At 40.4% G+C, this 11,908-nt stretch overlaps 1 protein-coding gene across 2 annotated transcripts in view; it reads right to left on the reverse strand.

Moving 5' to 3' along the window:
* Nucleotides 1–9,490, reverse strand: part of PLD5 (phospholipase D family member 5) — a 237,878-nt gene extending 228,388 nt beyond the window's left edge. The window contains exon 1 of one of the 2 annotated variants that reach the window (XM_073335270.1): nt 9,030–9,490. In XM_073335270.1, coding sequence (XP_073191371.1) covers nt 9,030–9,215 — 186 coding nt within the window. In that variant the 5' untranslated portion in view covers nt 9,216–9,490. The remainder of the gene's footprint in view (nt 1–9,029) is intronic. The other variant, XM_073335271.1, reaches the window with a different exon arrangement.
* Nucleotides 9,491–11,908: the final 2,418 nt, after the last annotated feature.

An 11,908-nucleotide genomic window follows, 5' to 3' on the forward strand; every position in this document is an offset into this window, starting at 1 on the left:
TATAGTCAAAACTAGATTATATACTGTAAATTGCATAAACGACATTTCATCAAAACACAAAAGCAGTGAAGTCTCTGAAAAGTTCAGATAGCTATTGCATCACTATGTTAACATTCCCAAATCCTGCATTATATTTGGAAACCTTCACAATAAAGTACTGAGGGCCAAATCCCAAAAGATTCAGAGTTTTGGTTTACGTAAATAAGCATCCAGATGTTCCGGAATGAAATCCTAGCCCCTCCAAAGTCAATGGGAGTTTTGCCACTGACTTCAGTGAGGCCAGGATTTCACCCCAGATGTTTTTTTTCCTGAACCTCTGAGGCTCTCCAATTGGCAGCACAATCCTCCTTACCTTACCTGCAGAGTTACTTTCCCAGTGGGCAAGGCACAGCCATCAGCCAGCCAACCAAATCCAGCAACAGGCTCCTTGAAAAAGTGACCAACAGGCTGACTCACTCCTCACATGGCCTCCATTATCTCTCCCACTCAACTCCCTCAATCCAATCTCAAATTATTTGGATTGCCCAGTCTAAGGGTACACAATGGGTTGAAAACTCCACTGTTTTTCCAATTTCAAAAAGGCAGTGCAGCAGGACTCCAGTGAATCTCACTACTCCAAAACATGGGAACATTATGCCCAGCAACTTTCAAAAGAGGTTACCTGAAGTGTAGAATTTTCATAGTACCTAAATCCCATTTCCAAAAGTGACTGATCTAGGAGCCTAAATCCCTAAGTGACTTTTGAAAACATGATTTAGACTCTTAAGTCACTTAGGTAACATTTAGATAAGGGTTGCAGGCATCTGGACCCACCATCCCAGACACTAGTATATCAGCCAACACGGGTAAGAAGAATGGTGAGGAAAGTGGAATGGCCATGCTGGGCCTATGTATCTTATGCACTAATATGACCCCTATCACTGCAGTATCTGACTGCCTCACGATCTTTAATATACTTATTCATATATCTATGTAACACAGAGGGAAGTGGGGGAGATATTCCTTATATGAACTTTCCTAGACCTCAAAATTACTTACTTTTGGTTGAGTTCATCCATCCCAATGTTAGATACATTAGCCCACACATAGAATTGTAGGACGGGAAGGGACCTCAAGAGATCATCTAGTCCAGTCCCCCTGCACTCATGGCAGGACTAAGTATTATCTAGACAAGTACTACAATTGTATACATGACATATATTCTTTTGAAATTAGTTTAATTATCCCCAGAGCTAAGTTATGATACTACACTGTACTGTATCAAAAGATTAGAACTTCAAAGCATTACTGACTCACACAATGTTCTATACGGTGTTATGTAAATAATTTAGCATGCCTGCAGTGATTCCACCTTGTGATATCATCCTATCTGCTCAACATAAACAGGGTTTAGCCTGCATCTGTACTTTGATGTAATCTCTCTTGATAAATTCTCTTGGTGCCCCTATCTGTGCTTCTCTATTAAAAGGTATTTGTAGCAGTACACAGTGGAGACCAGTTAAGGGAACAGAGTTTTCATATAAAACTTCTGACCATAAGACATTGTGAAACCATCAGCAGTATGCACATTGTTTACCTAAACTTCAATGGGATTACTTATTCACAGGATCAAAGCACATGCTAAAGTGCCTTGCAGGATCAGTGCCTTAATGTCCACTATGCCAGAGATGTTAATACTCATCTCAATTTACTGCTTAAGCACATGTTTCTGCTCTGGAGTTAATACCTGGTATGCTGACTGAAGGGTGTCAGATGAAAAGCAGAAGGGAGCAGAAGCAGAGAGTCAAGGCTTGGTCACCTGCAGAGTTTATAAACTCTATTATAGGGCCAAGGTTGCGGTCAGAACTTCGGCTTAGTGGTGCTTCTAAGCTTTGCAACCATGACATATTTTTTATATGCTCCACAGCGGCTCATCTTTACACCCTGGTGTTTGGGCTCCAGTTTGCTACAGCCATGTATGTTCATGTCTAACTCTATTCTACTTAAATTTTTATTGGCTATTGAATACATTCAGGTTGAGTTGGGGGTTAACTGAGAGACACTATTGTCAATTTTTTTTTTTTAAATCAGCATTGTTCAAAACAGTGGGATATGAGATCCCACAGTTTCCCCCCTTATTTAATATAGGAAATAATTTCACTGTGTCAGATACCACTGCATGTTAACAGTAGCTAAATATCAACTGTTTAATGGCAACAATTCTATATAAAGGCATTAAGGGATTTTTCTTTATACTGATGATTTTTCCAAGAAAATTGATACTGAAAATTAATTTTAAAAAAAGTTAGAAAAAAACTTTAGTATTAGGTAAAAAATTGAACCACCACTTTAGAAATTGTAGTTTTCTTCTCTTCAAAATTAGAGAATTTTAATTCAAAGAACTTTGTTATAACTGAGTTAAGGTTATGCATTGATATCTTTTTAAGATAACATAATTACAATTTAGGAACTTAAGTTTCTTCTATATGGCAACTTGTAGGGTTCTACCATTAGCAAGTGCAGGAAAAGCCACAGAAAGGGGAAAACAATAAAGGCTGGTGTTGAAAACAGTTTGATGTGTAGGTTTCTTTAAATACAACTACAATCACTTGACTTTCAAACAGTTAACTTTTGCTTTGAATTTTCTGTCTTACATCATCTGTTTTTATAACTACAATATTTTAACAATGTTATTTTACATCCACAGATCTCAATGTAGTACCTTAATTGTATGTTAAAGGCTTTTTACTGTGATTTGAAGATCACAAAGTACTTTTTGTAAGACTAGGAGAAGACAGCCGGGGTAACTATATTCTGACTACTTGAAACAGTGGGACTACTTGCATGAATAACAACTATTCCAGGGAGTAAGTTTTTTCCCCCCCAAGGACATCACTTTAAATTCCATCTGCAATTTTAACTGAATAAAGAATTTTTCCACTTCCCATCTTGAAAGGTTATGCAGTAATTTCCTTGCACTGTTAAACAGCTACCATACTTCTGTGTTCTTTGGCTTTTTCCCTGCATCATTACTTTCCTTGGTTACCTCTGTTTTGTGGTCTCCAAAGAGAGTGATATCTTGAGGCAAAATAGCATTCAACAATTTAAAAACAGACTTTTTGCAGCATGAAAGCTGAACAAATGTGCTTTGCTTCGGGAAGAGCATCAACAGGAAGCATCTTGCTCCGGTATCACTGCTGTAGGGAGGAGCATCCCAATTACCCTTTTTCAAATCACTAGTCTTCTAGGGCAGATCTGAAGCCCACTGAAATCAACAGAATTCATTGGGCATTTGATCAGGCTCCTATGCCAAATGGAAATTTGTTATAAGAGCTGCAATTGTTTTATGAATAAGCTCCAAATGTTGGGAGCAAAACTGTCTACCAGCTTCCTGAATTCTCTCCCCTAGTTTACCTTTTATAGTACCATTTATTCAACTAAGTCAGTTCTTCCTTGGAACCTGGTAATATTACACCTAACCTTAAACAAGTGTTAATAGTTTCTTTGTTGCAACTTTTTCAACTGTCTAATATTTGCCTGATTTCCACTTCATTTTTTTTAATCTAAAGTGCTTGAAAAAGTAATTTACATTCCGATACAAACTCATCTTGTTCCATTTAACTCATGTAAAATACTAGTCACGTTGCAGAGCTCACCACAGCACAGAAGCTCCTTTGGGAAGGAGTGTAATGATTTACTGGAATCTGCTGATTCAGGATCTTTACCACTCTTATTTTTGTTATACCTTCCAGCCACTGATACTACCAACCATGGAATTCTTTTGACATATTTACACTCTATTGTTGGGTACTGAATTGACCTTGTTTGAGTGGTAGTCATGATATCGGTCAGCAACAGTTATTGTGGATTGCTGTAGTTCTGAATTTCCTGCTTTGTGATGTGATAATCTCAGCAATCAGAGTCAGGACCTTCATTCCCCTTATGTGTTAACATGCAATGTGTTATTGTTATGCATATATCATCAGTCCCTTAGATGAAGAATGCTATTATTCATTTAAATGTGTTTTAACAAGTGTTGTTGAGAGATCATTAAGATAACATCAAAGTAGTTTGCTTATGAATTGCCTAGTTTTCGATTGCATGTACTTTGCTATGTAATGACAGATGTTAGACACAAACAGTTGCTTAAAAGAAAATTTCAAATAGTTTTACAATCATTAAAATTTAATTTGTCAAGGTCAAATTTCAGCTAATACAGGGGTGAAATGTAGGCTAATGTAAAGTATTTAAATTTTGTTATGGCCGTGAAACTTAAGAGAAATATTAGTTTCCTAGCTCTGTGCGTATGTGTCAGCCACAGTGTTGTAAAACTCTGAAGGCTTAATGTTAGCGAGTTGGAACTCTGAGTCCATCGCTTACCACACAATTCCCTCCCTGCAGCCAGTAAAACTGCAGCATGCAAATTAACTGAATAGTGATGATTGGGTAAGTATGTCACAATTACATAACTTAAGAATGACTTGAGCTACTGAAATAGCTCTGAGTAAAACTGTAGAAAGATGATACAGCCATTGTTATTAACTTTGCTTGATAACAACCTAATGTTTTGCTGTCATTTTTTGTTTGGTTGTTTGTGTTCTTTGTTTTTAAATATAGCTTAATCGAGAGCAGTAGTGTTAATGCATGTATGCGTGTGCAAGAGAGTATTTTTGATTCTCTGGGACTATGGCTCTTTAGCTACCAGGCTCCCCAGAAAAGTTATAATCTGAAGACAAAGATTGTTGAGGCCCATTTTTAATTACATTTTAACCCAAAAATTATCAACAAGTTTATTTCTAAATCATTAGAAAATGCAGTCTTTGTTCACCATTACATGTGTATATTTAAAAAAGGAAACACTGTATTAATCATACAAAACAATGAATGCAAACCTTGACGCACCCTTAATTAGGGTGACTCGATAATACTTCACAACTGTAGAATTATGTTGTTTCTAGTCTCAGTTTCTAATCTGTTACACATTTAAAAAAACCATTCAAGGAACATTTCCTTTGAATTGCTCTTGTCTGGTTTAAAAATTGATCATTTTAAACAGGTTTTATTGTAAAGCACCTTGCAATGCCCATATGGAGGGAGCTGCATAAATATATTCTGTTGTTGTTACCGAGGGAACCAGGTTGCTGAGAGAGTATGACGAACTCTGCCATGACTTAACCCAACTGCAGATAGTTATCAGCACAACTAAGTACTTTCAGAGGTCACCCACAACATTTCTCTCCCTCCCCTCTCCACTCCAGCTCAAATCTCACTGAAAAGATAAAATAGGGGATGGAGCCAAAGGGGACCCTTGTCCATTAAAAAAAATACTTCTAAAAGGAGAAGATCTAAGGGTTTCAGGCAAGTCTTCAATCAGTTGTGTCACTTACAGGCCAATAATCTCACAGGAGGCATTAGAAAATGACTAAACTAGATTCGTAGAATGTGAGGGATTTCACTTACACAGTGATTCTGAATTGCAATATCTCTAATACGGATTTAAGAACCTTGTCCCAGAAGACAAGGTTCTTTGATTATAGTCTTCATATGGAAAAATCCCCCCTTTTAAACTATAAACTAACCTAATGTCATTTTCACCCATTAACTGCAGTGTATTTATGCATTTAGGCCGCAGTTCAGCAAGGTACTTCAGCATGAGCCTAACTTTAAGCTTTAATAGGACAGATCATATGCTTAAATTTAGGCATGTGCTGAGATACTTGCTGCACTTGGTCCTTAGTCAAGAAACAGAATATGAGTGACTTGTTTTAAAATCTGATGTGGTTTGAAAAGTTGTTTGTCAAACTAATGATAACCTATGTTTAAACTATACCATTACAGCTTGGAAGAAGGAAATCCAGACTAATGTAAAAAAAAGTCAAGTCAGCAATACGTTTCTAGAGCTTTACCTCCTTAGGGATCAGACAATAGTAGTAAGATATGGAACAAGAAATCACTTAAGAAATCAGATGAATTGTAAATGAGTACATTCTGACTGGTTGCAGTGAGTTCCATATAAAGCTTGGGATATTTATAGTATTTTGTTTTCTGTACCTCTAACTTCGTCTCCCCTTTACATTTTAGTGTAAAAGAAAAAAACTTGTTACAGTTTTGAAATTCATAACCATAAGAGATTTATAAGTATTTCTGAGAGATACATATATTTACTTCATAATTCCATTAAGTTGTTTTTCTGACTCTTAAGATAAATATTGACTTCAATGAAACTTCTCTGGTCAATAAATCTTGCTGATAACCTATAGAAGTGAATATCACTGAAATCAGTTTAAATAATGCTTCCAATAGCATTAACATAAATGTTATGTCTCCAGAGTGTGTGCGTCCATATCTGTGTTTATAGAATATTCCTTTACCTGCATCTGCCATTACTATATGTATCAATTTTATTTATATCTATTTAGCTTTAAGCCATAGATGGTATACATAACATGGTTCACTCCTAAGTGGAATGATTTTCTTAGCACAGAAGAAATAGCATGATTGTATCAGAAGAGAGCACCAAACTAAAATATTATACCCATCCTCCATCTACATCATTCAGCATGTATATCTGTAGTATCGTATCTCAGTCAGAAACATCACTACATAAGTGAATAGGCTATTAAAAATGATGCACCTCAAAGTATTACACCCTTTGTTAAAAAAAAAAAAAAAAAAAGGCAGAAATGGCTAAGTTACCACCTCTTTAAAAACAGAAAATAATTACATGGCACCAAGTATTTTATAAACAAAAACACATGATTCTGGGATTAAATACTCATTGAGGTGAGGTATGTAGTAAGTGATGAAGTAAGCTGTAGCTCATGAAAGCTTATGCGCTAATAAATTTGTTAGTCTCTAAGGTGCCACAAGTACTCCTGTTCTTTTTTTGTAGTAATTTGTGTCTCTAGTCCACCACTCATGAGTGTTAAAATGATCCGAAATCATAAAAATAAAGTATGTACTTGTATACATGTATACACTTGGTACATACAGTATACTGCAATGTATTCATAATAAACATAGCCCTTAAATGTGTATTCAAATATTTCATTGTGCGCAAGGAATATCCATGTTCCAATTATTTTTTCTTAACAGTGTTCAAATGTGCTATGGGAATGAAATAGCTGGCTCAAATGAGAATCACAGACTATCAGGGTTGGAAGGGACCTCAGGAGATCATTTAGTCCAACTCCCTGCTCAAACAGGACCTATCCCCAATTTTTTTTGCCCCAGACCCCTAAATGGCCCCCTCAAGGATTGAACTCACAACCCTGGGTTTAGCAGGCCAATGCTCAAACCACTGAGCTATCCCTCCCCCTGGGGAAACATTAATATGAAACGGATTACAGGAAACCTTTTCACATTGATGTTGCAGCTCTGTTTCTGATTGCTATGCCAAGTTCAGACTTTATAATAAATAAGCACACAAAAAATGGGTGGGGGCTCTCCACTTGTTCTCTTCGAACAAGTGAAGTCTATTTAGCCCATCCTAGGCAATGCTATGGTACAGGTTTTTTTATTATGTATTTTATATACTGTATATTTGGGCATGCTAATGTTCAGATACCAGAACAGTGACACAGTATCTGTTGATTTGATTATAGATGGGGTAGTCGTGTTACGTCTTGGCAAATGATAATCAACACGTAGACATTACAAGCAAAAACCAGTTACAAACCCAATAGTTAGATTTCTGTGCTTTTTATGTATTAACACACAGCCCTCCTGAGATAAAGCAGTGACCTTTCTCTCTGACTCACAATGGCAAAACACTCTTCTTATGAGCTTACTACTGTGAAGCCTTGTTGTTAGTGTGAAGAATCAGGGAGATGTGTAGTAAGGTAGACAGAACATTTCAAATATTTGAGAAGTATTGAATTCTATTTCCAACAGTTCATCAGTTCTTGTGATTTTATTAGAACTGTAAACAACCTATACTTAATATTTTATTAACAGGTACAAGTACTTCAAAAGGAATATTTTTATAATATACAATTTGGTGGAGACGAAATTTAACACCTTAACAACCAGTTGTTTAGGTTTAATCTTAAACAGGTGTTAATGTAATATCTATAATTTTCATGCAACAGTAGGACCGTTATGCTTTTAATAGGTGGGTTTCTACCTGAAAAAAACCCTAACCTGGCTTACACCAAATGTAATATTTTCTATGTATCTCAGTCATTTTTAACTCTGTCACTGTCTCCCATCCTTTCCATTAGTGAATAATTTGCAGACTGTTAAAATATGTAAACCCATCCAGCCTCTTTTGCTTCCCTATCCATACACATCTATCTCCTTATTTTGATTATACTACACACTAACCATGGGCTTCATCTAAAAAGCTATTCAGAAAACTCTAACACACCATGCAATTTATCTCAACTCAGTTCTTTGCTTTTAAAAGTTACATAAAGCAAAACAACAACATTGCTTTAAAGCAGATGAGCCACAGCACTACTCACAAGCACCTCACAACCACATAAGATATTCACTACAGCCATCCACAGCATCAGTTCTGCTGTGGCCCCAAAGGCACATGGTTAAGTCATAGAATACCACTGCAGGAATTGATCCTTCAGGGAAACCTCCAGGACTCTACACAGAGTTAACATTTTAAAGTCCCACATAGGAAGAGAAAAAAAAAATCAAATCTACACTCATGTTTTCTTTTAAACAATCCTAGGCCTACATGAGATAAATTACAAGCCAACACAGCAGTCAGCCCCAGTGCCACCTTCCCAATACATCTCCACTCTCCTCAGTGCTCAGTTTGTAGGAGGCTGGGAAATATTGCAGGGATGTTCAGTAACTTCCCAGGCTCCGCATAACTTTCCCACTCATATTTTACACAGCAGTTTGGGGACTATATTCTGGCAGGCTATTTACCTCGGTGGGCCGCTTCAGGTCCTTTGGATCGTTTCTTTCCTCCTCTATCCTTTGGGAATTTCGCCAACAGATCACAGAAGCTCACCCCTCACTCCTCCCTAGCCTTTGCTGGAGGAGCCCCAGTGGGGAAAGGAAAGAAGGGGAATCAGAAGCTGGCTTACATGCTCCAGTTGGTCTTTCCTCCTCAGCCAGACGCTGGCACTGAAGTCCTGCTGCTTGACAGTGCTGTAGAAGTTGGCGCCTACTCTGGGGAGGCTCGGGGACGGCTCTTTGGGGCGGCTCTTCAGCCTCAGCTGCTCGAAGCCCTCGTGGGGGGAAGAGGCGAGCCAGTCATGCCTGACTTCCATCTTGACATGACAAGGCAGAGTCCAAGGAAAACCAGAGGAAATCAAGGAACGAGGAGGCACCAGGTTGGGTGGGTGGGGGAGGGGAGGGGAGGGGAAGAGGGAGGCGGAGAAATAATTCAGGAGGGAGGGGGAGGCGAGGGGGAAGACGAGCTGCAGGTGTGAGGTGGGAGGGGAGCAGGGGGACTCCGGACAGCAGATGCTCCAAGATGCCGCTGCTGCTCGTTGCCCCCGCCGGCCGGCGGCTGCAGTCCGGAGCGGGCGCAGCGCAAGGCGGCTGCTTGCGGCTCTGGCTGGGACCCTGAGCCGGAGGCAGACGCGCGGGGCGGCGGCAGCGGCTGAAGAGGGAGGGGCTGGGCTCCCTCTCCAGCCAGCCCGCAGGTTGGTGCAGTGAAGGGGCTGGAGCTGCTGCTGCCGCCTCGGCCCCTGGCATTCGTTCAGCTCCTCCTCCTCCTCTCCAGCAGCCACCTTTGGGGAGCACTCAACAAGCCCCACGGTGGCTTCGAGGAAAGGAGCCGCCCCGCCTCCTCCCTGGGGGTGCAGGCGGCTTCCCCGGGGGAGCGGAGGGGACTGCCGCTGAATCCAGGCGCGCTTGTCTAACTGGGGGGGGGAGCCCCCTTCCCTTGTGAACGGCCCTTTCCTTGGCTGGCCAAAGTTCAGCGGCTCCCCAAGCAGGGAACGCGCGTCCCCCTTCTCCAGCCAGTTCCCGAGCCGCGCCAGCCCCGTCTGCCGCACCTGGGAGTCAGCGGCACCGGCACGAGCAATCCCTGAGCTCACATCCACCTGTGGGGAGCAAGCGCCCCGCCGTGTTGCACGGCCCCCTTGGGACCACTCTGTGGGGGGAGCGTGGCTGGCCACTCCCTTGGGGTGGGCTCAGCTCTTTCTCCCATCCCTCACGCCTGTATGCAGGGCGAGGTGCAGTCATCCCACGTCACTCGCTTTCTCTCCCTCTGCTTTCCTTGCAGCATGCAGGTTACAATGCCAGCAGGACTCAGGTCCGGTTCACGCCGAAGTCCCGTCCCCCTCGAACTTCCACAGACTGGATTCTTCTTGGTCAGGCTGGCAGAATCAGCACCTGTGAGGGGTTGGATCACAGAAACCCCCTGGGGTTGCCAACTGATTTGCCAAGACTACTTCTGCCCCTGCCTTCCCAGCTTGGGATTTCAGTGCCCTGCCTGGTTTGAGCCAGACCCGCTAGCCTGCTGCAAACCCAGACCCAGGTCTGAACCACATCCCCTAACAGCTGTAGGCTTAAACTGAAAGCAGCTTAAGAAGCGTTCCTGTCTTTAACATTCAGATGCTCAACTCCTAATGGGGTCCAAACCCCAAATAAATCTGTTTTACCCTGTATAAAGCATCTAGAGAGTAAACTCATAAATTGTTCACCTTCTATAATAGCAATAGAGAGATATGCACAGCTGCTGGCTCCCCCCCCCCCAGGTATTAATACATACTCTGGGTTAATTAATAAGTAAAAAGTAATTTTATTAAATACAGAAAGTAGGATTTAAGTGGTTCCAAGTAATAGCAGACAGAACAAAGTGAATTACCAAGCAAAATAAAATAAAACACGCAAGTCTAAGCCTAGTACAATAATAAAAGTGAATACAGATAAAATCTCACCCTCAGAGATGTTTCAATAAGTTTCTTTCACAGACTGGATGCCTTCCTAGTCTGGGCACAATCCTTTTCCCTGGTACAGCCCTTGTTCCAGCTCAGGGGGTAGCTAGGGGATTTCTCATGATGGCCCTCTCATTTGTTCTGTTCCACCCACTTACATATCTTTTGCATAAGGTGGGAATCCTTTGTCCCTCTGGGTTCCCACCCCTCCTTCTCAATGGAAAAACACCAGGTTAAAGATGGATTCCAGTTCAGGTGACATAATCACATGTCACAGTAAGACTTCATTACCCACTTGCCAGCACACAGGTATACAGGAAGACTTACAAGTAAAACAGAGCCATCTACAGTCAATTGTCCTGGTTAATGGGAGCCATTAAGATTCCAAACCACCATTAATGGTCCACACGTTGTATAACTACAGTAGGCCCTCAGAGTTATATTTCATAGTTCTAGTTTCAGATACAAGAGTGATATATTTATACAAATAGGATGACCACACTCAGTAGATTATAAGCTTTGTAATGATACCTTACAAGAGACCTTTTGCATGAAGCATATTCCAGTTACCTTATACTCACACTCATTAGCACATTTTTATAAAATCATATAGAGTGCAATGTCCCAGCACCTAAACCGTTTTGTCTGAATATGTGAAACAAGGCTTTGTGGGAGCTAAAGCTTCCTAATGTAGCCAAGAGGATGACAAACGAGTCACCAGGGGAATGATCTTTGTTAGACACTACCCCAAGGAATTCATGCTGGCAGCACTGGTTCAAGACAAAATGAACAAACACAAAGGCTGATAAAGAATCTCAAGGAAAAAGGAAAATCGTTGGCTTGTTCTGCATGATGTTTTTTCATAGCTGTTTCAACAACTCTAATAATATATTTGCATACAATACAATAATGCATGCAAACAATAGACTAATGCATTTATAGAGCAACTTCCATTCAAAGAGTTCTAAACACTTTACAGATATTAATGGATTAAGCCTCACAGTGCTCCTTGAGTGAAATCACTATTATTACCCCTGTTTGACAAATGGGGAAACTGAGACAAAGATTAAGTGACT

This window comes from Lepidochelys kempii, chromosome 3 (assembly GCF_965140285.1).
Source record: "Lepidochelys kempii isolate rLepKem1 chromosome 3, rLepKem1.hap1, whole genome shotgun sequence".
NCBI lineage: Eukaryota > Metazoa > Chordata > Testudines > Cheloniidae > Lepidochelys > Lepidochelys kempii.